At 41.3% G+C, this 25,120-nt stretch overlaps 3 protein-coding genes across 3 annotated transcripts; 2 read left to right on the plus strand and 1 right to left on the minus strand.

Moving 5' to 3' along the window:
* Nucleotides 1-297: 297 nt before the first annotated feature.
* LOC115924800 lies at nt 298-6,676 on the minus strand. The gene is made up of 3 exons (XM_030987635.1): nt 6,531-6,676; nt 4,335-4,485; nt 298-774 (listed from the first exon to the last, which is right to left on the minus strand). The coding sequence occupies exons 1-3, from the start codon at nt 6,674-6,676 to the stop codon at nt 298-300; spliced, it is 774 nt and encodes a 257-aa protein (XP_030843495.1).
* Nucleotides 6,677-10,010: 3,334 nt separating this feature from the next.
* LOC115924801 lies at nt 10,011-14,626 on the plus strand. The gene is made up of 3 exons (XM_030987636.1): nt 10,011-10,207; nt 11,136-11,344; nt 14,589-14,626. Exons 1-3 carry the CDS (start codon nt 10,011-10,013, stop codon nt 14,624-14,626), a joined length of 444 nt encoding a protein of 147 aa, XP_030843496.1.
* Nucleotides 14,627-17,080: 2,454 nt separating this feature from the next.
* LOC581454 (serine/threonine-protein kinase CTR1-like) lies at nt 17,081-22,227 on the plus strand. The gene is made up of 4 exons (XM_011668633.2): nt 17,081-17,237; nt 17,814-17,946; nt 18,736-18,849; nt 20,332-22,227. The coding sequence occupies exons 1-4, from the start codon at nt 17,101-17,103 to the stop codon at nt 20,737-20,739; spliced, it is 792 nt and encodes a 263-aa protein (XP_011666935.1). The 5' UTR covers nt 17,081-17,100; the 3' UTR covers nt 20,740-22,227.
* Nucleotides 22,228-25,120: the final 2,893 nt, after the last annotated feature.

Genomic DNA, 25,120 nt, shown 5'->3' on the forward strand with positions numbered 1-25,120 from the left:
TTTTTGTTAAATTTGACTTTAATGTATATACTTAAGGGATAAACCATAGAAAGGCCTGTAGGCCTATTGTCGATCCCATCATTATCTGTTATGTTATATTTATGTTGTGTTCTTGTTTGTCTTTTGATTGTTTTGTACTTTTATCAGATTGTGGAAATTAACTTGAATTGAATTGAATAGAATTCTTGAGGATGTTATTGCAGGCTCCAAATTTTGCCTTTGTGTTGGCAATGTGGTTCTTGTAAGTAAGGGGGTGATCCAGTGTGACGCCTAGGTAGACTGGTTTGTGTGTGTGCTTCAGCCTTTCCCATACCAGGTGATCCTTAGTTGATGGTTGGCATACCTGTTCCTGAGGTGGAATGCACTTATCTGAATTCTGTCAGGGTTAGCTCTCAGGTGGTTGGTCGCGTGATATGGGACGAGTCCGGCCAGGGCATCACTGAGGGACTCCTCCAACTTCACAAAAGACTGGTTCTGGGTGGCGATGCACAGATCATCAGCGTAGATGAAGCTCCTGGTGCTTGGTTGGATCGGTTGGTCATTTGGGTACACGTTAAAGAGCAGTGGTGCAAGCACACTTCCTTGTGGTAGGCCATTTTTCTGTCTGCGTGATCTGCTGCGATTACCAACGAGGACAACATTGGACAGCAACGTCTGGATGAGTCCAGTCAGTCTCACATCCTTTGTCAGCTCAAATATCTTCCTGGTGAGGATTCTGTTGTTCACGGTGTCGTAGGCAGCAGAGAGGTCAACGAAAGCAGTTCCGGAGATTAGCTTATTGGGTGAGGTTTAGGCGTTGGCCAATGCTAAAACCATGCTTGTTCCGGGATGCGATGTATGTCCATGAATGGGGCGATGCGGTTGAGGATAAGCCGGAGCTTTGGGATGGTGTTGGTGCTCAAGCAATCGTTGAACATGTTGAGGAGCCAGTTGAGGGCTCCTGATCATGAAATCAATTCTCTTAAGAGTAAAATTATTACGTCCATGAATTCATTTATTTTGGTGATAGGTCACTGAAAGTCTTTACTACTCATGGTATTGCAGTTGAATGGAATGCCTATCGTACAATGCAATCAATTACGAACATAGAAGAATCGGAAATATGACATTAATGCTACACAATTTCCATTGATTTGATATAAGGATACAGAGAAAGACACTCCCCTTCACGACTCTGTAATCAAGAACAGGGTAGATGTCATCGAACTATTGCTGGAAGTTCCAGACCTTGATGTGACTGTGACTAACAAGAGAGAATGGACAGCTCTACAGTTTGCAGCTGCCCTAGACAAACCAGGGTAAGTACTCCCTTGGTGGTATCGCCTCATACTGACCTTAAATTTGTACGAATGACCATTAGAAATGTCATGCATAAAAGGGGTGGTTTTCAGGGGTGTAAAAATGTTTTTGGAAAAAGCAAAATATTTTATGAAAAGGGGTTGATATTTTTACAATGTTTGCAAGCATATGAATACGTTTGTAAATGAAAAATAAGGTACTTTTTGTAAATTGGTAATCCATTTCTAACTTTTATAAGCAAAAAGGGGGTCATAAAAGTGTCTGGAAAAAAGTTCTTTAATGTATGAAAATGGAGGGCTATTTGTAATGTTGGTAATGATCACGGGTTTCAACTTTGAGTATGATATGACACCATTGTTAAGTATCCTTTATGCTTGTTCCGATTGAGGCAAATTCCATTGTGTCACTCAAGCCAGGGTTGTGATGTGACTTAGAGTAAGGTTTTGATTTGTTTTGAGCTTGCTACGCTCTGGGGACATTTTTCCTGGTCTTTACTTTGTCAAAAAGATAAAGGTAAAGTTTAGGGTTAAGATGAGGTATATTAGATCTTTCAGGTCAGGTACTGAAGGAAAATGTATAAATTCAGTTATTATTATAAAAAATTGACTGGTGTATAGGCTACATTTTTTGAAAGGAGGCAAATCAATTTGACAAATTATCTTGATTTACATGCAAGGGGTCCGGGGAAAGGTGTGATCACTCATGTACATGTTTAGCAAGGATCGTTAGAAAAGGCATTACAACCATCAACTTCAATTCATAATTATAAAAATGTCCTGTCTCATCTTAGATATTAATATTTTCTTTCATTTTACATTTTAGACCTGCTGAATTAATTGCACAGAGTTTTCCTGGATCTATTGTTGTTGAAACGAAAAACCGTGACACCATACTGCATATCGGTGCAGTCAATAACCATGTAGAAGTCATGAAGGTTGTTATGGCTGTAAAGGTAATTTACTTGGACTCTCAAGTACTCTAACAAAAATTTAAGTCACTTAGAGGCACATCTGGAATGCAAAAGACACAATTATTGGTGGTAATATTGAATTTAACATTTCTGTTGCTTTTTTGGTAACCGTCTCAGCATAGTCACTACCACTGGCGTATTGGTGGGGGGCGCTTGCCCCCCCCCCCAATCGAATTAAACCATTAAACCATGACTTATTTTCAATTCCATACAAGCATGGGTGTCGATACTTACGTAATACCTATTCATCAGGGGGGGATGAATGAATAGATCATCCCCCCCTGATGAATAGGTATCAGTTACGGATCGACACCCATGCATACAAGTGATTAATAAATTTTCGTGATCAAATGATTTTTAACAAAATGCGCGTTTCTTCATTTCTGTTGCAAACTGACACATTTCCAAATAGCCAAGAGGGCATGTGTTTTTATAGTCACTAATGGGCACCAGATTTCACATTTTCAAGTCGAAAATTGAAAAAGCTCTCTACCGTGGGAGGGGGCGTGGGAGGGGGCGTGGGAGGGGGTACACCAGTTGATTATCTGTAGTTGTTTTGGTATGGTGAATGTGTAAAGATAGATGTACCTGAAAGTCAACTGTATTTGTCTAGTACAAGCTAGTACATGTACATGTCATGTAGGCTATCGATACAAGAGACACTTTGTGCAATGTTTATCTCTTATTTTAACATGATGACTACTAAATTATCTAATTCCCATAGGCCTAACACATGGGCCTCACAGTTTCTGTAGGCAATGGGTGATGAAGCATGTCGAACACTCTTCCATTTTTCGATCTCAGTTAATACAGATATTACATGATACCCAATATAGCTAAGTCATACTCGTATTTAGATAAAGATGAAACTGATGTATCTATTACAATGAACACAAAATGAAAGTTGAATATTTTATGCTCACTGAAGGATCATGGATTGGATGTGAACGCTAAGAACGTGCTAGGATTGACAGCACTACACTTGGCTGCATTCGAAGGACAATCGCACAGCATAGAGTTTCTGGTGTCACAAGGTGCTAATATCAATCTTCAAGATGAGAATGATCACACTGCGCTGCACCTTCTTGCAAACTTCGCATGTAAAGATGTCAAAGACACTCCTACTCTGAAGAAGGTATGTCCACGTTTGTATGTGCCAAGGGAAAATAGTGCGAGTGTCTCATAGTAGAAACCCTGGTGTTTAATAATAGAGAAGATGTATCCCCCAAAGTAAAGAGTTACGTATTGACCCCCAAAACAACCATCTAAACTTTAAACAAGACCCAATTACCAATGTTTTATCTATTTTTAGGAAAAATGACATTTCCATATGTTTTGTACACGAATCACAAAATTGAGCGATTTTCGGACTGACATGCAAAGACAAAAGGTCACGTGACCTTGTAACTGTAGGTCCGATTTTCAAAAATAAATAATTAAAAGATGCGCAAGACTCTAAAGAAAAAAGTCAGGGAGAGGCGGGGCACCATCCATATGCGTTCCCGAACAATCAGGAAAAACGTGGAGGGGGGGGGGGGGTTGGCATAATGCCACCCCCGGCCTTATTAGGATTAACGTCCCGTCTTGGCTCGTTACGCTTCGCAAATCACTGCTTCTTCGGTGCGATCTTTTGTCTGTTCTTGAATGTTTGGATTTATTTTTCGTGCATGCTGTTGGGTTTAGTTTGATATAGAACATTTTATTTGAAACTGTTATGGCTAGAAATATAGTGAGCGTGGAGTTTATTTCACTCTCGCTCCTTTTGTCTGGCGTTTCTCTTAGTTTACTTTTTCTTTGTATGCAGGTTCGTGATGGATACGTCAGAGCTTGGTATTGGTGTCTCTCCCCCAGCTAGTGCAGCTACTGGAGGTGTGTTCGACAAGCCGACCACTCGTTCATTCAGTGTGGCGGCGGGTAAGCTAGGGAGCGCTACTACCGTCTCTCGGACAAGATAGTTACTGTGTGCCGACTCGATTTCTGTCGGGCCCGGTATGATATCCATTGTTGGGACCCGTGGTCCCAGCAAGGAGGCGATCGGTTTACCGAAAATTAACCCCCAACGCACAATAGAGACGGGCGTCGTTGGCGTGCGGCCTCTGACACTCATGCTCTGGGGAAGAGTGTCGCCATTGCGGCCACGGACACTCGGAACCCGATTACTGGCCTTGCTGCCGCTAGTGACACGTGCAACTTGAGCAATTCCGCAGTACTTGAGACTAAGTTAAATCCTCACAGACGGGTTGGAAGTCGTAAGAGACTGTCCGACTCTCTGGTCCTGGGTACACCGTCCGTCAGTCTCGAGTGTTTACTCGAGTGAATCCGCCGCACCCCGTGCCGCCTTGATAACTGAGGAGTACACTCTTGCTAGCTCTCTCGCTCCCGTCACAGTCGGGTGCTTATGAGACAAGCAAAATATATATATATCCGTCACCTGCTCGGCAGTGCCGCCCGATATATCCGTATCCGGACCCGGACCCGGCGGTTATCTGATATCTGCCCCAGGTTTACCGGTTGGCTTAAGCCCCGGTTACCGATTCGGTTTCCAGATATCCGATTCGGAGATCTGACTCACGGTCGCCCGCCATGGGTGTCTGAGAACCGTGAGAGTTATGCATAATAAGCCCCGAGTGTCTCAGTTTGCTTTTTGGTTCACTCGGTCGTGTATGCGACCATTGACACGTGGGCTTCAATCACTGGCTTAGCTCTAAACAGTGATGTGTGCTATTTGAGAGATTCCGCAGCACCCTGTGCAGCCTTGAATCTCAGGAGTGGGTTCCCTCCCGTCAAAGACGGATTGGGAGTCGTAAGAGACTATCTGACCCTCCCGACCATGGTACTGTCTGTCAGTCTCGAGTGTTTACTCGAGTGTATCCGCCGCACCCCGTCCCGCTTTGATAACTCAGAAGTACATTCTTGCTAGCTCTCTTGCTCCGGTCCGCAGGTAGTCATGGATTATAGCCATGTCCCGGCCATGCCTCGGTCATGTCTCTTTCTAAGTCGATGTCTGCCTTGGGCACACATTAGACTACGGCTGGAAGGAGGGGTACGGCCTCTTTTAGAAGGCGACCCTTCTCCGTTGCCATCGATCAAGCTGAGCCTCTCGACTACTTGAAGCTCTTTGCTGAGAGAAGCTGGCGGGGTAGTAGTCCCCAGCCCTTTCGGCCGACCTCTGGTGGCCTTTTACGCGGTCGGCTCTGTCTGGCCTTTGGACACGGGCGTCCAGGGCCTAGGTCCGGTTCGACCCTGTCCGGGTTCGGTCCCGTCCCGACATGGTGTTTTAATCTGGTACCAGTTTCCTGGGTAGTGTCTGATCTTTCGGATGTCCCCTTCTGGTATCCAGACCTGTTTACTTGCTCCTGATACTCGGGATCCTGTTCTCGTACTGATTTGGTTTCCTTTTTTGGTCTTTCCAGGCGGCTCTGCCTGGCCTAAGCTGCCCCTCCAATCTCAGTCGCCGACAAGCGAGGAGACTAATGATCGTGGTTGCGCCCGCCCCCTCGGGGCCAGGTTCTCCACGTAGTTGATTTTGAGGGTCAGGTTGGTGACTCTCAGTCACTAGTCAGCACGGCCCCAAGCCCCTCGTGGTTTGGCAGCCGACATGCAGATTCTCTTAGAGTCTTAATTACAGGAGGCCTTCACACTGGCTCTGCCAGGTGCGGCCCAGGCTTCCCTTCTGCCGCGGGAATACCGCTCACGGGAGTTTGCCATTCTGGTGACGGGTATCTTGTGTGTAAGGAGGTCTTTCCCTTCTCCGGTGATCTTCTCCCCTTCTAGTTTTTACGGGCGCCACCCTAGGGTCGGCCAGTCATGTAGAAGTCATCACACTGAGCTCCACTTTTGGGTTAAGGTCTGTGTCTTAGGGCTTTGTTGCGATGCAACGACTCGCCAATTTTTTGTTGGGAGTGGCCCCGGTTTCACTCACGACGTGGTTTGATCCACGTTCGTGAAACGCAAATATCCCGATCTTATGGAGGCTCCTGTGTCTTGATTGTTGAGCCTCTGGCGCAGTGGAGCGAGTCGGTCCAGGTCACACTGGGCCTATTTCTGGGCTTAAGAAGCCTAGTATGGCCGCTATGCTCGCTTCTTCTTTCGTACCTGCGGGTAAGGAGCGCAAGCGTTCTGACGTCCAGCTGCCGACTGGGTCAAGGTAGAGGAGACTGAGTTAAGGTAGAGAAGACTGAGTTAAGTGTTGCTTCAGTCGGTGTGTTCTCAAGCAGGTTGGGCTTTGTGGCTTTGTGATGCTTTTGGTGACTGGGGATACCAGCCACCAAGAGACACGAGAGGCATCTTGGGTTTGGGCGGAGGCTCAGCTGCCGCCCTTTTGGTACCTCGGCCTGAAATGAGCCGGCCCTGGTCACACCTGGCTTTGGGTTCCTTCAGCTTTCGCGGGTGTTGCTGCTCCGGCATTCGAGACACTTTTAGGTCCGGGTTGCCTGGTGCTGCTGTTGGCCTTCCACCATGTGCCGTCGGCCTGTTGGTGGGAATTGGGCCTGTAGCTCCTGCTGCTCTTGACGATCCTCCAGATAGGGAGTCGGTAGCAGCTTTTGGTACCTTCCCTCATCCGTGGAGATTGGTGCCCCTAGCCTGTCGGGCTGACTGGGGCTTTTTCTCGCGGTTGTCTTCGGCATCTGCAACGGGGTTTCAGTTGAGTTCGCCAATCGACAGAAATTAAGTTGTCAACCACACGTAAGCCTTTCGCACCAAGCTCTTGCAGCCTCTGATGCGGGGAGGCGTGGTCCACTGGTGACCATGCTGAGTTTATTTAGCTAAACCTTCCAGTTTTAGCAAGGCCCTAGAGCAAGCTTCGGCACCCGACGCTTCGCGATGGGTAAGAAGTTTGTATTTGGTATTTTATGGCGTTTATTGTAGCCTTCGTATGTCAAGTCTCCGACTGTGACTTAGACGGGGAGGGCTGTGGTGATTTTTAGACCGCAGTCTGCCTTCTCTCCAACCGTTCAGACTGGGCTTCGCACGGTGTCGAGGCATCTTGGTGAGCGACAGGGTTTACCCTGGTCCCATCTGTCTTGTCTGGAGCCCAGTTACGCTTGTCTGATATAAGCTGGTACCCGTTTTGGTTTGGGGACCGTCTTGCCGAGCTCGGCATCGGAGGGGCTCTGTTCAGGGGGTTGCATTTCCCCCTCGGGCTTTTTGCCCGTTGGTGATGGCTAAGCTCTCTTGTCCAGCTTCTTTTGCTACCCCTCCAAGAGAGGAGTGGGTAGCTGGATCGCGACTTGCCCTTCCCCTCTGTGGTTTGGGGTTTTCCCAGATGACAGCTATGTCTGGGACTCTTCTCGCAGATGGCTTTGCCATCTGTGATAGGTTCCCGTTGAAGCCTAGTCCTGCGGCTGACCAGCCCTTGAGGGCTAATGCGCCGCCTTTTTTTTCTCGGTGGAATTATCTCTTGGGCACAATTCCCCAGCTCACCTTGAGGGTATATGATTTTTGGGGCAATGGACTCCCCGGCGGGTTTCCCGTTTCCGTTTTGTGTCAGTTCAGTGTTTCGGTTTTCTGTCCCTTTTGTTGCGGGCATCTGTTCCCTCTCCCGCTGAGTCCGGACCAGTTGTCCCTGCCTCTGTCGGGGATTCTCCGTCACCGTCCCGCGGTGCATACTCTCTATGACCGCCGGGCCGGTGTCGGGAGGACGCTATGACTTCTGGACTCTCTGAGAGAGCCTCGCAGTTTATAGTCTAGAGTCGTAGGGATCCCACGAGGACCCTTTACAACTCTCGTTTGGAGCCCTGCTCCATTTGGTGTAAAGACCTCGGGGTCTCACTCGTAGACTTCGGTAAGTGTCATAGCTAATTTTTGATTTACTTGTTAGACAAGGGTAACGTCCTTTCCACTTTTCGTGGTTACCGTTGACCCTCTCCGCCACTCAAGTCGGGTTTTCGGACGGCACGGGGGATTATCTCCCATTTCTTGTTTAAGTTACTGCGTTCTTTTTCTGCAACGGCCGGCTATCCCGGAGCTTTTGTCTAAGGCCTCACTTATTCGCTTGACGGTGGAAACAGTTTTCCTTATGGAAATAGTTTCCGGACAGCGGAGGAGTACGCTCCATGCGCTGTCTATCTCCCCCGCCACATCAGACCTTCCTTCATTGCCAAGAATAAGTCGGCGTGCTCCGGACCGGTGGAGGATTTTCCTCAAGTCCTCTTTCGGGATTCTCCTAAGTTGCGGAGGACAAGGTCTAATACCCCATCAGGGCACTCAAGTGGTTCTTAGATAGAACTAAGGTCCATCGAAAGGATGACCGGTTGTTCCTCATTTCGCGGGAGCCCTTTTCTTCTGCGTCTCAAGAATCCATCTCCAGATAGATAGTGGACGCTATTCAGGCGGCGGGTCCTGAGGCCCTGCTCGCAGAGGGCAGGGCCAGGGCCCATGATTCCAGATGTAGCGGTACTTCCTGGGCATTTTTCCAGGGAGTGGGTTTGGATGACATTCTGGAGGCCGTGTTTTGGCGGTCTCCCAATTCCTTTGCGTCTTTTTATCTTCGGGACGTCACCTCTGGGGAGGTGTTGTTTGCAACTGCGTCCCTGCGGGCGGTTTCGGCTGCCATTGTTCCCCGGTAATTTCCTTCTTGTTCCGGACATGCTTCTAGGTCCATTTGGGTGCTGGTCTAGCAAATAATAGGTAGATACATTGATTTATTGTGGTAAATCAGAAAAATCAGAAGTGATTTTATTATTTACTATATAAATCTATGTAATTACCTATGTCCCTCCCTCCGTCCCCTCTCCTTGCAGGCAACATATCCCAAGCTATGTCTTTGGAGGCTCGTGGAAGAGGATGAATGGCGGGCGTGCGATGCGCACGTGAATCCTGGAAAAGCGATGTATGGGGGTGGGGCATGCGCGAGTGTGACGTTTTAAAGAGTTCTCAATGGTAGCGTAGTTTAGATAAACTAGCAAATAATAGGTAGATACATAGATTTATATAGTAAATAATAAAATCAGTTCTGATTTTTCTGATTCGCGGGTGCATTTATCACTCAAAACATATCAAAGTAGTACTACATACTAAAGCTATTAAGGTATTAAATATTGTTGTATTTGTACACAAGGGTCTAAATTTGTTTTGGTGCTTTTCATGTTTATTGATATAAACGTTGACAATGACATTACTTATGTCATAAGCTTTCATGAACAAAACATACTTTGAATGACATTTAGTTAGTTTAGTTGGGCGTTGATGTAAGATAGCATCCAGTATGTTCTGGTGGCCATAAGATGCTTGCCCTAATAAAAGGATGAATAAAGAGGATCGATATTTGGTACTGTGGAATATTCCAGACTGAGCAACCAATGCTAATGGATGTGTTTCAGACACCGGTAGTCACTTGTATGGTCTTACTTTGGTGAGATGACTTCCTTAATGAAGAGACATATATAGATTAATGATATCCATGAGATATATCCCAGAGAAAAATAAATAGAAACACGTTATTTTAATTGCTAGGATTTCTATCTCACCGCTGCCACCATTACAGTGAAGGGGTTTAAAAGAAACATTCAGTTTGACTGCTATGGTTCATATACATTCACCGATACCAGCTGACTCTATTTAGCCATTAAATAAAAGATCATGTGAATATAATTTCATTCTATTAATTTGGAGGAATCTCCATAAACAACTTTTCTGAAGCAACTTGTTCCTTCCCCCAATAATAACCAGGGGTCCTAGAGTGTCAGATTTCCAGGTATCCTTACTTTATTTCATATTTGAGCAAATATTAATTGACTTGATGCTCTGTATTTTCTCCCAGATTCGCAAGCGTTTTAGAGATTGTGGAGTTGATAACAGTGCTGCCGCTGCACTCTGCTACATGGTTCTTAATGGAGCGTCCATAAACCTAGATAATTCCAAATGTCGAACACCGCTATATTACATCAAGAATGCTGAGCTGAAGAAGACCTTGAAGAAGATCGCTCGTGAAAAGAGGTAAATCAATATCCCAATATCCTTAACACTGTGGTTCCCTTATTTGCCTGTCAGCACGGTCGCTTGGTTGCCACACATGCAATTTCGCACAAAACAATAACAACAATTGACAGTATTATTGCTTTGTGCAATACAATAGCTTTGCAAAATAACCCATTTCTAGTATTAAAAAGGTCCTGGACAACCCTTGTAACGCCAGTGAAGATGAATCTTGCACTCGAAACGGTGGTTGATACTGGATTAAGCCATTTGTATATTTATCCCACAATAATACAATGTGGCACATGGGGTATTATTAGTGTGATATATATTTATAATATAAAGAAGATAAAGAAGATGTCAAAAAAAATCATAAGAAATCAAAATATTGTAATTTGCATTGTTCTACTTTTCTGTATACTGCCAAGCAGAATATTTTGCCTACATTTATTTTGTTTATACCAAGCAAAGCTTCTGCTTTTCATTCCCTTCAAACCTGACGTTAATAAATATTTACCATTGTAATTCCCAAGAACTATTTTCAATCTTTTCTTTGCCAATCACATAATTTCTAGTGTAATCATATATCTTCTTCTCTCTATTATCATTTCTCGTTCACTAGTTCTGTTTTCTTTTTAGTCGCTTAATGTCATATTCATATCTCACCCTGTACCCTTTCATGGACTGAATTTATCTCTTCTGATCTCTACATGATTTGGTTTCTTCCTTTCCTCTACTCTTCAACTTCTGTTTTTGTTGAAAAATCCTGTCTTCATTTCTTATCTAAATGATCTTACATAATAACCCTTCCTTGTCACCTTGCATTATTAACAAAAGAACTTGTACCCTTGTCATTCATGAAACTAGTGTACTTACAATTATATTTTCTTCACTAATTGCAATGTCATTATGTCAAGGATATTATGCGTTTTATCAATTGCTTTTTCAGAGCTGGTGGTACGTCATCATGGGATGACTTCGGGGAAGACGAGTCCATCATTGTTGACGACGATGATATTTCTGTAAAGCGAAACGATGGTCTGAGCGGCACAGATAAAGGCTCTCCAAATCGGATAAGACAGGACTCAGCTGAGAGAGAAAGTGGAGCTCAATATCCGGCAGGAAACCAAAAGAAAACTGGCAAGCCAACAATTGAAGGTAAACATCTACATATGAAATAAACAGTTAAGCCTGCACACTACACCAACTGAATGCGATCCGATTTTGGAAGGGCTTGTGATAGCATTTTATATGAACGTTTAAAAATGTAAAATATTGATGAACAAGGAGCTGACTAGCATTATGATTAAAATTTCAGGGGATCTGTGTCATGCTCCCCTGGACGGGGGAAAACTAAATCAGCTCAGAATCGTAGTAAAGTTAGACCAGTAATATTCTTATCATTATTTGGAACCTAAATCGGGAGGAGAGTCGTTGTTCAGAATTCCATATTTCGGATCGCAGGAAAATCGTGTAGTGTGTGCAGGGTTAAGGCCTACACGTCAGCACATGGTGTTGTAAGCCGATTTATCACTTTTTAGAGCAAAGTACGCTTCACATTTGTGTATCTTATAACAGACTTTTAACTGAATACATGTTTGTGTAGTACTATTGTTGAATGAAGCTACTTGAATTTTCATCCTCTCTTGCCAATCGTTTAGCAAAGACCTCTACGGTTTCCCGTCTTGGATGTGAATGAATCTTTAAAACTTCCAGTTTTAATTGTAGAAAGTTCACGTACTGTACTTATGGAGACATGTTTAGTGCATGTATTTGTGCTTCATATATTCAGATTATTATTGTAGTTATTAAAGAGAAATCCAACCTTAATAGCAAACTACTCTAGAAGAAAGCAGCAAAAAATCAGAGAAGCAAACTGGTGAAAGTTTGAATAAAATCGGACAATAAACTGAGAAGAATATGAATGTTGAAAGTTGTAATAACTTAATGTATGGGCTATTCAAATTGGCTAAATCTTTAATGTCTCTGTGATGTATAGGCGACCAACTTTCCAATTTGTTCTAACACACAAAATTACCTTTTTTTTTAAATCTTCAACAATATAGACTACGAAGAGTCTTTTACCTTTAGGGAACCTGAAATTATATGCTATCAATAATATATTTTGAGTGTGCCCTAAGGGAGAAGGCACTTAAAAAAACAGAAATAATTGAGTTTTTAATTTTTTTTTTTACAAACGGGAGAGTTGTCTGTGTCTACTCCAAGATCCAGGGATCAGGTTGCCAATATGACATTTGCACTCAGTTAGTGATCTCATATTTCAAATATTTATAATCAGGTGGGCTGTTTATCGTACAAACCACCTTATAATTTCGTTAGAATTGCCTTTATTATTTATTTATTTTTCTTATTTCTAACCACTTTTTCATTGTGGACAAGATAACTTGAAAATGGCTCAATCAAATGCCTGCTGGCACACATATGTATGAGCATCCTTTTACCGGTTGCCCGGTAAAAGGTCACTTAGCGTGGGCGCTGGGAAAAAAAGGGGGAACCGAGAAAAACGCTTTTGAAGTTTTAACACCTACTTCAAGTGCTAAAAATGACAATGATCTATGTTCTATGGAGCATAAACTATTCTTAGAGTAAGATATTTACCTGATTTATTATGTTCTTAAATTAATTTGCAAATATATCTTTCTTTTGCTACACTACGTTTTTGCTGAAAACAAAAAAGCCTGAACGCGCAGTTTAACTTCCCGGCAAAAAGTAGTGTAGCGCTACGCGACGTTTTGCCAGGCAACCGATGACTGATGACGTCATCTAGGCGCCATTTTGTAAAATTTTCGGAAAATCAACTCATGATCATATCTTCATAACCAATAGTTATTTCTCATTCATATTTATCATGATCAAGGTCAATATCCGTCCAGTCAATTTCAGGTCAATAAACGCGCGCGTACGCGTACGTCCGCGCGTCAGTGCGCGCGCAAAACTTTTAAATGCTTAAAATAGTCTCAAATCATTTTGCATACGTTTTAGGCTATTTTAAGCATTTTATAAAAAATCGCGCGCGCGTTTTCGCGCGTAACACCATTACGCAACATAGAATCGCCATTTTTTTCTTTTATGATATTCCACATATTTTTACAAACAAATTGATACCATGTTTATCTCTTTATGACTAATAATAACGGAATGATCGACCGTTTAACATAAATTTCCGTGCGCGCGAGCTCTTGTAATACATAGCATAAAACATGGGCAAAAATATGCCTATGCAAAAATCCATTATAGCTCTTTGGAATGCACCGGGGCCCTCAATGTTTTTTCTATATTTTGATATATGAGTATGAGTATGAGTCGGAGACATGATTTCATGTCTCATTTGGCCATAACAAATATTCTGACATCATCATAATGGCCTTCAAACTCGCATATTATGAAGTCAGCATAGTTATGGGAAATTGATTGTATCTCTGTAAATATTGATCGATTTTCTTCAAAATGTCGATTTGTTGTAGCTAAGACAATTCTCTACAAGCTCATTCATCACCATTTTTCATTTTGATGACGTCATTATAGTGAAAATTTTGATTAAAGGCCTCATGTCAGAAATTTCACAATTTGCGTGTTATGCCTATAGAAGGTGAATTTCGTTCACGTCATGAATCTACATGATATTGTTTTTTAATAATTTTTAAGCACTATCTCGCAAATTTTAGTTGACCAGCCCACCTATACTTGTTCCAAACAAGTATTACATGTCAAGTTCTTTTTAGTATTAGTAGGATTTATAACATACTTTTTCTGCTTTCATACAAATACACTTAGTGCAAGCGTTGGGTTGCCTTTAAACGGAATAGTTTGTAGACCTGCATGTACTGGGGTCAACCAGGTTGGACCAGGAAATTATACATACAGTACTTTCTATGCACATTACCCTAAAACTGCTTCATTTACTTCTGGAAGAATACCATCCTTGCTTGTTCTTGTTTGTCACTAGAAATATTTTAGAAAATCCTAAAGTGAATTAGGTTTAAAGTATTTAATATGTCTATGAAAAAAGATTTCCGGATTTTATATTTGCAGTACGTACATAGTGCGAAGTAACAGAGTACCGTAGGAAGAGTCTTGTCATTTGATGTCTTTGCTTGAAATGCACTTTGCGCTAATAAAAGCGGCCAAAGCTAAAGCTAGAGTGAAATTCTCAAACCACTTTTGAAAGAGCAGAAGGATGTTGTGTCTGCTTCTTATCGAGTCATTACACAAGTCCGGTCCAGTGCTCCACGCAGGCTCTGACACGGCAGTTCGCGGCTTCCAGGTCATCTTGGGTGCATGGCTCTGGCAGGAGTGGGTAGACTAGCAGGTGTTCCATTGCCTTTTCCTGGCCGCATTCACATGCTGTTTGTTCGTCTCCGAAACCCCACCTCTGCATTAGGACTCTGCATCGTCCGTAACCAGTTCGTAGGCGGTTGAGGCTCAGCCAGGAAGGCCAAGTCTGACTGTAGCCGGATGCAAGGGATTCCTTTGGGCTGAGGGAGAGTTTATGTTGAGTGGTCTGGAGGTGATTGGACCACAAAGTCACCCTTTTGTTGTGAGGGCTGGTATCAAGGAGCTCTACAGTGTCCAGGAAGCTGTATCTGGATTTTAGCCGCCTGCCCACTGGCTGTTGTTGGAAGAGTGGGTGGAGTGGATTGTTTTCTTGTTTGTCCATTTCTTTCTGGGACAAGAAAACCTTCTGATGTGTGGTGGGGCAATTCTGCAAAGCAGGTAGAGGTCCTCTACTTTACTTGGCCTGAGGCAGCCACTGATTGCTCTGCAAGATGAATATAGAGCTGGGTCAATCTTGGGTGCATGGGCCGACCTACTCCATACTGGTGGTGCATACTCCGCAGCAGAGAAGCAAAGCGCAAGGGCAGTTGTCCGGATTGCTCTGGCATCAGTCCCCCAGTTGATGTTGGCTAGCTTCTTGAGGATGCTGTTGCAAGCTCCAACTTTTGCTTTTGTGTTGGTAATGTGGTTCCTGTAGGTAAGGGAGCGATCCTGTGTAACGCCTAGGTAGACTGGGTTGTGTGTGTGCTTTAGCCTTTTCCCATACCAGCTAATCCTTAGTTGATGGTTGGCGTCTCTTGAGGTGGAAAGCACTTATCTGAGTTTTGTCAGGGTTAGCTCTCAGATGGTTGGTCGCGTAGTATGGGATGAGTCCGTATGGGATGCATCACTGAGGATCTCCTCCAACTTTACAAAAGACTGGTTCTGGGTGGCGATGCAGAGGTCATCAGCGTAGAGGAAGCTCATTGTGTTTGGATGGATCGTTTGGTTGTTCGTGTACACGTTAAAGAGCAGTGGTGCAAGCACACTTCCTTGTGGTAAGCCATTTATTTATGTCTGCGCCATCTGCTGCGATTGCCGTTTAGGACCACAAAAAATCGCCGGTTGGACAGCAACGACTGGATGAGTCCAGTCAGTCTCACATCCCTTGTCAGCTCAAAGATCTTCCGAGGTGAGGATCCTGTGGTTTACGGTGTCGTAAGCAGCAACGAAAGCAGTTCCGGTGATTACCCTCATAGCCATCCTCAATGAACTGAGTGAGATTTAGGAGTTGGCCAGTGCATGATTTGTCCTGGCCTAAACCCTGCTTGTTCCGGAATGAGATGTTCATCTACGAATGGGGCGATGCGGTTGAGGATAAGCCACTCGAACAGCTTATATGTATGGCACAGTAAAGAGATAGCCTGTAGCTCTTTGGACTGGCTGCGTCTTTGCCAGGCTTCAACAGGGCAATAACTTTGGATCCCCCAGAGCTTTGGGATGTTGTTGGTGCCCAAACATTCGTTGAATATTTTGAGAAGCCAGTTGAGGGCACCTGGTCTAAGTTGTTTGATCTGCTCGCAGAGGATGTCATCAAGTCCAGCAGCTTTGTTGTTTTTCATTGCTTTGATGGCAGTAAGCAGGTTGTTCATGGTGAACGGTCTAGTGAAGCCTGTGACATCTTGAGAGCTTGGAGCGTCTGGGACCTTGGGGAGTCTGGCTCTTCTGGGGTGATGGTCAGGGTTTCCCCGGCCATTCACTAGGAGTTGGTGGGCAACTTGGTTGGCAGTGACTTGAGATCTTCGTTGCGCCTTTGTATAGTCGTTGCCCAGTATCTGGATCGTTTTCCATGCTTTTCTGCTGCTATATGTCATGTCAGTGGATTGTATGAATTCCTGCGACTTCTTCCTTCTAGATTCACCAATATCCCTGGTAAGGATGTTGTGTCATAATGTGATAAGCACTGCAGAGCTGTTGTAAATGTGTTGTGGATAAATAACCAGACTGTAGATCTCACAGATTTGAGGTTCAAATGCCAGCCCAGCACCAAGCCACTTTCTACCCTAGATGTAAATGGATATCTGATAAAATTGAGTGCTGGCTACTTTAAATGGCTTGGCTATAAACAGGGTAATAATGGCTGAACACCATTAAGCCATTATGATTATGCATTCAATTATGCACTTTTATTTGGCACTATGTAGTAAAGGTGTTGTAGTGTAGTGGCTAAGTCTTGGTGCTGCATAAGTCTCCAAACTTTGAACCACAAGGTAAGGGGTTCGAATACCTACTGCAGCATGAACATACATTAGCAAGGCATTTACCTACATTTGCCACACTTGTCCCAGATGTAACAAATGTGGTAGAAATTATCCCTTGAATGGACGGTGCTATGGTTGCTAGGGCTAAAGCTAGGGAAATAATATCCAAAGTCCTTTGGAAGCGCATATAGACATTACTGTGATTGTGACATTTGCTGTATAATAAATGTTACTATTAAACATAAAACAACAGATTAGATTATGTTTATTGATACTGATTCATATATTAGATTGTGTATATATTATATAGATTTCTCTCATTTTATTTTCATTCCAGTCTTTGATTTTGTGAACAAAATTGAAGTCTCTGACCTAGACATGGGTCCTGTGGTTGGGAAGGGGCAGTTTGGAGTGGTCCATCGAGCCTCCTGGAGAGGGACTCCAGTGGCAGTCAAAAAAATCTCCATCATGGGTAGCAGAAAAGATGAAATAGAAAAGGAAGTCGCTATACACAGGTACCCATATATATTCCCGTCACACGTGTATTGCTAGGATAGTCTCATGTCCAAGTATTTTTTTCCAAGAAATCAAGGGTCATGTGGGACATCACCAACGAAATGGCACAAATTGACCTTACAGAATCGTTATTTAAGTTCGAAAAGGGAAATCTAGAGTGTTAATATTTCATTTTTTCATTTTACTATTTGATCAAAACACTGGTGGATTTTATGTAATTTCTTACTCTCCAGCCAGGTATTAAAATCTTGAAATATCAGAAATTCGTGGTGGTTGCGGTCAGCATTATGTATGTCTGTTATGCTTCCCTGGAATAGTAATATGAACATCCATTATTTTGAAGCAAGTTTCAATTCGCTGACCGTTATAGAGACATATCTACAAGTGCTGGGACACAACCATTGATGTATTAAAATAAATATAAACCCAGAATATTAATATTAAAATGCTATACGTAACCTGGTAGGGTAGCGAGTATATGTTAACTCAGTACTTAGCTTTGTTGACCGGAGATATTTGGGATGGGAAATGATCATCAAACATTTTTTCTCCTCCATACTCTTCTCTCCATTAAGACGGGCAACTCATCCTAACATCGTTCAGATGATGGCTTTAGGATACCAGGGAAAAGAGGCCTTCCTGGTAATGCAGTTCATTGAAGGGCCAAGTTTATACACCATCATCTTTCCTGATAGGGATGACGTTGAGGTAATTGAATCAAGGGTTTCCAGGAAAATGTGGGGCTGAAGGGAGGGGAATTAAAGTAGGAAGCAGTGGTCAATGGGCTAATGGCTGGAAGATGATTGAAGGAGCAATTTTAATCAGGTAGGGGTAACATTAAGGTAATGGTATGAAGGTTGTTATGAAGATGCAGGGTATGGTTGGTGACAAAGCTGGGGGCGTTTTTTAATGAAAACCAAACTTCCTCCTGATTAAGTGGATAAGTTAATTTGAGCATCATTATTATTGCGAGAGTTAGAGGATGCCCAGGTGCAGTTTTGATCCTCCCAAGCAAGATGCGAAGGAGGAGACGAGAGAATGGGATGAGGGGGAGGGGGGGGGGGGTGAGTAGGAAAGAGAAACATTTAAGTGGGTGATTGGTAGACTGCTTACCATTTCGTTCCTTGGTTGTAAATGCAAGTTCGGCCTTATTTACATATGACGTGATAATTCTCAAAAACTGGCGCAATGAAATTGCACGGCCTTTAGTGCTCTTCAAATCTGTTAAATCACAGAAACGCGTATATGTGCCACAGCTGCATACATCCTTTTATGCTCAAAATGCCATTCATTTTTTCTGAAATGGATGATCTTTGCGGCAGGGATTTTGTTAAAGATAGTTTACCACGTCATGAGAATAGAGCTTTAGAAAACCATCATTTTTCAGACATAGACGATGTCAAGATCAAATCTTCAATTGTCCTCATGTACAAATATATGCATATCATTCTGTACATTGTTTAAATAGCCTTTTTCTTACTGCATATCAACCTGCAGATTCCTCTAGACTGGGCTAAAAAACTTCGGATATCTCGTGAGGTTCTCCAAGCCGTAACCTTCATGCATGGCTATAATATCTTACATCTTGATATTAAGCCTGCCAATGTTCTCGTAAGTACATGGATGCAGCCATTTTAACAGTTCAGAATGCTTATTGATGTATTGAATTCCATGAAAGGAGAAAAAGTATGTACTTCTCACACAACTGTTCTTCTTAGGCTTGAAAAGGGTGACCGTAAATTCATGCTGAATTGGTCTGCTATGATTTACATGTATGTCTTGATATGTTTTGTGTGTCGATGATGTCTGGTAGGCTAAATCTATGTATGGAAAACATAGAAACATTCTTTCATATGTGTGCGTGATACATACTGTCACGAAATTAGTTTCATTTCGTAGATAGCTATTTCGGCGTAGATGGCGTAATTCAAGTTAAATACACGATGCTATGGTCACGTGTCAATTTCAAGAATGTTTGATCGTGCATGTTTTCGACAGTTTTAGTCTAATTACTTTTCTACCATGAATAATTACTTGTTCTCTTCTGTTTAGTTTTATAGATTAAAACTAGTGCTTTCATTTGATATATAGTTTGTTTCAATCTGATATTGGATAGTGAAGTTATATCAATGTTTATGTAATTCTTGGAAACTTAACGAGAATAACAAATGTCTAAGAAATGTGTATATGAATCAAGTGTCTAACGTGTCGATGAGGATCCTGTCATAGTCTACATAATAGCCGTCGCCCACTGGGCACATTTACACTGTAAAGCAATCAGGCTATGTTAGGATATTTGCCCAATAAAGTTTGCGTGCAACGAAATGATTGATATGATCGTTTGCATGTCTTTCCATGAGGAAACCTAAGAATGATTTCTGATCTTTTGATCCATGGTAAGAATCTAGGTTGTGTTTGTTGGGTCTTTTACGTTCTAGTATTAGACAATACCAGGGGTTATTCATTCGGTGGTCCAGTGATCGTGGTCTGGAGTAGACGGCTGGTAGGGACTACTGTGTAGCAGAGCCAGTGGCATGGTCGAGTAAGCTGACTGTACGAAGTCAGACGGTCTGGTTGTTTGAAGGTGCATGAAGCAAACTGGTGCGGCCAATTGGAGTTGCATGCACAAGCAGATTGGTATAGACGTCTGAAAGGTGCAGAAGCGGACTGGCCTAGTCGGCTGGTGGTATACGACGGTACACCGGTTGGTAGAAGACGGTGGTGAAGTACAGACCTGTGACGGTCTGGTAGTGTCGACCGGACGGTGGTCGAGAGGTGGTGCGGAGATATATCAGAGTGGTGTCAACGTCAACGGGGCAGTATATTTCTGCCAAACGGATCCACGGTGAAATTGGTACCGGACTAGGAAAACCTACCAGCAGAAGGCATCCTGACAAGAGAAGCTGCTGGGAAGAACATCGACAGGAACCGGTTTCGTTACAATACTATACAAGGCTATACAAGAATAGAAGATATCTTTATATTCATGTTGTATATATTCGATCTCTGCAATCACATGTCCTGTATTTTATCACAAGTTCAATTTTATCTAAGGGAATTTACCCATCATGAAATCGGTTTTTATTCTGTTAGGTGGACTCTGCAACACTTCGTCCCTACATCTGTGACTTGGGCCTGGCCCACATCAAGAACCGCAACCACATGTCACAATCCTCAGTCAACATGAAAGGCACACCAAGTTTCATGCCCCCAGAGGCACTTGGCCCAAAGAAACCAGGTTACAGGCACACCAACAAACATGACATCTGGTCGGTTGCAGGAACATTAGTGGAGTTGTACTCCATGAAGCGCCTGTGGGGAAACTCGATGGATCCTATATCCCTGATGGTACTTATTTTAACAGGCCAGATAGATAAACCTGAGTCTTTGACAGCTGTAGATCCTAGGGTTCAGAAGATCCTTGAACCATGTTTCAAACGGAAGCCAGAGGAGAGGCCATCAGCTTCTGGTCTCCTGGATCAGTTCAATGGCCTTGCCTAATTTCATAGCAGACATACAAAGCTGGTAGGACAATAAATATCTCAATGGTACTTATACAATTGTTTTGAAATGTATTGTCTTTTGATGCATCCCGAAGTGATTTTGAACTTTTCAAAGGAACAAAACTGTACATAGCATATAATTATTCATCTAATCATGATCTATAACCAAGCTGTCTAGTGACTTGCAATTTCAAGAAGAACGTCATGGTGTTTTGCAACACAGTGATCTGTCTGCTTGAATGATTTAGTCTAATTTAGTGTAAATACTTTTTGTAAATAGGATATGGTCATAACAAAGAGATGTGTAAAAGAGACATAATATGCATTTAATAGCTTTAAAAAAAAGCATCTTTCAGTACATATCTATTTGATAGAAAAATGTGTTCTGAGTCAATTTATATATTGTCAATACTGAGAATAACAAACCAGATCAGATGTATATTCAATATGTATATCTCTTGCTTGACCAATTGAGTAATATATGTCAAAATAGAATGCTTGAGATCAAGGAACTACAACACAGGTATGCATTTATAATCCCTGATTAAAATATACATGTATTTATAGACTACTTTTCACTTCATCCGGTACAATGAGAACCCAAGTCGGGGCCTCTAGATATTTCAAACATTCTGTAGTCTTCAGCATAAAATTAGACTTTTAGAAATGTAAGCGGTCATTTTGTAGCTATTCAAAATGACCGCTTTATTGCATCTAGCTGTTATTCATAACGATACAAAAGTTACTTCAAATGGTTAATCTTTCTTTTGATTAGTAGAACCTAAGATAACTGTGAGAGCATTCCACAACGTATCAGTCCAGATTCCTAACGAGTACCAACACCAAAATAATCATTATTACTTCGTTTGTAATTATGTACAATATATGTACAGGAGCATGTATAATGTGTTCAGGATGTCTCACTTGTATTAATTTGTAATTTAACAGTCTGCATAAACAGAAACATTTGTTTAATGGTTCTTCTATTCCCTGGCATTTCTTGCCTATTATATTTGTTTACGTCAAGTTTGTATGTATTTCTGTCTCAAAATGTAAATTCTATAAAAATGAAATGTCTTTATTGCAACACAATGTTTTTTTTTATATAGATCTAGTATCTCAGAAAATTATTATTTTATTCTATTCGCTTTATATGTACCATAGTGATTTTAATATCTTGTTTTTAATCACCTCTGATTAGTTTAAACTTTAAAACAAGTTCACAGTGACTGTACTTCTTCTTCGAGCAGACAAACAAAAGCTAGAAAATCATTGCTGCAAAATATGATGACCAATATAAGATGACCATCAGAAAACATTCTAGATGCTGTAAATAATGTTAGTGTACATATAATCTACTCAAAGTCATTGTGTTCGTAAATTGTATTTTCCTGTTAATACATATGAATATGCATGTAATTAACATCACACCATTTTATAGATTTATAATGTACGTTTACATTTACATACGGTGGCAGACCCTCCTAAAAAAAAGGGGAGGGGGGCAAATGAACATGTGCTCCCCCCCCCCCCCAAAAAAAAAGCACACGCACCAAAACAAACAAACAGCATGCCATACAGTACCTTGGGTATGGTCACACAGTGTCCCCAAATATGTTCTTATGTGTTCTGCTTGCACTCCCACTAGTGATAAATGTGATAACCGGTTTTGGGGATTGGGGTCACAATACATCTGATACGAAACACACACACAGGTTTAAAATTGCAGTTGGTCAACAAAGTACATGTATGTAAATCTATAAAATGAAATTATGACATTGTATCTGTTCATACCAAATATGTAGAACATGTTTATTGAACAAAGAATGATACCATACAAGACAGATATAAAAGTTTCCATATGCCATGAAACCTCTTTGCACTTGCCGCTTTTTATCATCAGAGTCTGGGTATCATGAGTCTTGCATAAAATAATTTAATTAATTCTAATCATCCGTGAGTGTGTTTTGTCTGTCTGATTTAGGTTATTCTATCTGGAGTTACATTTTGTGAAATGCTGGACTTTTGGGTAGAGCTCCGATTTAAAGATTCTGTTAGATATCTTCATCCAAGGAAAACAAGAGTTTAGGAAGTAAAAGTCAATGCTGGAGGGACAGTATTTACATGTAGAAAAAAAAACAAGTATATTTGGTGACATTATAGGGTTTAATATGGATCCCCCTCCCCGGCAAATGTAAATGTTGCATATAAATTAAAAAATGGTGTTTAATTATTATAATTTAAAACTTTCCTTGCTTGACAAATATTTTTTAAATTGTCCTGAAAATGGGACAAACCTCTTTCACTTCTATAAGAGTTTCAGCCTTTTTCATCCCTAATATTTCAACATAAGAAATATAAAACACTGGTAAGTTAGTTTAATACTAGTTTCATATATGGTAATAATTAAAATACATTTAACAAGTCCTAAGTTAGCAATAAACAAAATGGTAAAGACCTGCTGCAGATACATGCACATTCTTATCTTTTTCTCATATAGAGGGAATTTCAAAGACTAGATCCAAATTCCACATTTCCGTATAAAAGAAATGAATAATATTATTTAAATATGTTTTTGTTACATTTCTAGAAACTAGAGCTCCATGGAATATCTTTAAAAGAATGACGATCAAATGACATCATTTCAGTAATGTTCAGCAAAAGTACTTAATAACTGGAAGTCACCTATTAGAGCCCAAACCATTTTCACTTGAAATATTGTGTAAATATATCAGAAACAATTTCATAGTACTACATACATTCTTTGAGTAACATTCATTTATCCACTCATGGCATTAATCCTCATTACCGAGTCCCTAGGAGAGGACTAAAAGCCGTAGGGCCCGTGGTAGCTTACAAGTTACATACATGCTTTTCAGTAGTCTGGGGAAAAACAAACATCAAATCAAACTTTTGAGGAAAAATAAGTTTGGACTTGCCCAATAAAATGAGTTAAATTTGAATATGAATCAATTAACATTAAAACAAATCCTTCACTTTCTTGATAATGCGTCAGTGTAACTCTGCTTATATATAGTAACCCTTTGTGAGGCCCCTTTTCATCACTGTCTTTTTTCAAGCATTGAAACTCCCGCGTGTTATTATTATCTTCTCTAATTCACTTTGCAGCTTGGCCTATTCGTGTATTGAAAGTGCATTTATTAAACTACAAAGATATGCGTGGCTTTCCGAGGAAGAGAGGGTCGTATTCTTTACAATTTATTAATCGATGCTATGTCAGAAAGATCTGAGTAGTTTGTTACGTAACTATTCCAATATTCCCGATGCCAGCTTAACGGAATTTAATAACGAAGCATCCCTATTCAATGATACTATGTTAAGGAGTTTACGCATACTGAATTAAATACACCATTTTCTATGCATTGCCAGGGAGCTACGCAGTGCCCGATTGGCAAAACAATTAATGTCGGCAGTCTAAGAAATAAACTTAATATTAAAAATACTTTTAGAAACTCACTTTCACAATAAGTAACTAAAAGAAAGTGTTTACTAACAATCTTGACAACATCGGACTATTAAAGTAATAATGATCATGCATCCCAAAGACGTAAAATCGGTAAATCAAATTTTGGGGGTAAATTGTTAACATTACGAAGTGTTATCTATTACTAATAAAGGCGTATAGCAATGAGTTAGTGTGGTCTTGTGGAAAAGTGATCGTTCACAACGCGGAGATAACGGGTTCGATTCCCACGTACTCCTTTATCCTATTGTTTTCTTCTTTTGTTTTACTCCATAATATTGACTTGCCAATGATTTTTTTTTCTTGGAGGAGGAGGAGGGGGGGGGGGCCTCCCTAAGAAAATATTATGGGAAAATTTGATTTTTATCATCTTTCTTTAAGTGATTTTCTGAATTACGTAAAAATAAAAATACTGATCTTATATGTTCAATTACTAAATTACTAATTTACGTCCTTTATCCCATCAACTACGAATAAAAGTGTTAATATGAGGAAAACATGACAATTTTTGTTTATGTATTGAAAATAATTAGAGATTTTCAGTGAGGCACAGCAGTCTTGCGGATTCGTTATCGTCTTTTAACTGGAACGTATTGGGTTCAATACGCAGCTAGTGTCTTTTTTCTCCCCCTTTTTTATATCTCTCAAAAATAGACTGATGTTCAACCCTTACTCGAAATATACATTTTAATGTTATTGTAATTGATCGATAAAACAGCACTTTTGTTTTCTCCATCAAACATAATTTCATTCAATACTTTTTTAGTATCCGAAAGCTCACACGGGATAGGGAAAAGTTTCGGGGAAATATTATGAGTGAAATGAAGATTGATTTGAAATATGCAAAACGAGAAACAGAGAGAAAGAGAGGGGTGTGATTGGGAAGAGGAGAGAT

The sequence above is a fragment of the Strongylocentrotus purpuratus genome, unplaced genomic scaffold (genome assembly GCF_000002235.5).
Source record: "Strongylocentrotus purpuratus isolate Spur 01 unplaced genomic scaffold, Spur_5.0 spur5_scaffold_16, whole genome shotgun sequence".
Lineage (NCBI taxonomy): Eukaryota > Metazoa > Echinodermata > Echinoidea > Camarodonta > Strongylocentrotidae > Strongylocentrotus > Strongylocentrotus purpuratus.

Coding starts and splice junctions, on each gene's coding strand:
- LOC115924800 (XM_030987635.1), bottom strand. CDS start 6,676: ATGCCGGAGCAGCAACACCCGCGAAAGCTGAAGGAACCCAAAGCCAGG. Junction 4,486..6,530: donor CTCGTGTCTCTTGGTGGCTG/GTATCCCCAGTC, acceptor GATTTAACTTAG/TCTCAAGTACTGCGGAATTG. Junction 775..4,334: donor CAACGACGCCCGTCTCTATT/GTGCGTTGGGGG, acceptor TCACCCAATAAG/CTAATCTCCGGAACTGCTTT.
- LOC115924801 (XM_030987636.1), top strand. CDS start 10,011: ATGCTCTGTATTTTCTCCCAGATTCGCAAGCGTTTTAGAGATTGTGGA. Junction 10,208..11,135: donor AAGATCGCTCGTGAAAAGAG/GTAAATCAATAT, acceptor TTGCTTTTTCAG/AGCTGGTGGTACGTCATCAT. Junction 11,345..14,588: donor TGGCAAGCCAACAATTGAAG/GTAAACATCTAC, acceptor CCTCTGCATTAG/GACTCTGCATCGTCCGTAAC.
- LOC581454 (XM_011668633.2), top strand. CDS start 17,101: ATGGGTCCTGTGGTTGGGAAGGGGCAGTTTGGAGTGGTCCATCGAGCC. Junction 17,238..17,813: donor AAGGAAGTCGCTATACACAG/GTACCCATATAT, acceptor CTCTCCATTAAG/ACGGGCAACTCATCCTAACA. Junction 18,850..20,331: donor TTAAGCCTGCCAATGTTCTC/GTAAGTACATGG, acceptor TTATTCTGTTAG/GTGGACTCTGCAACACTTCG.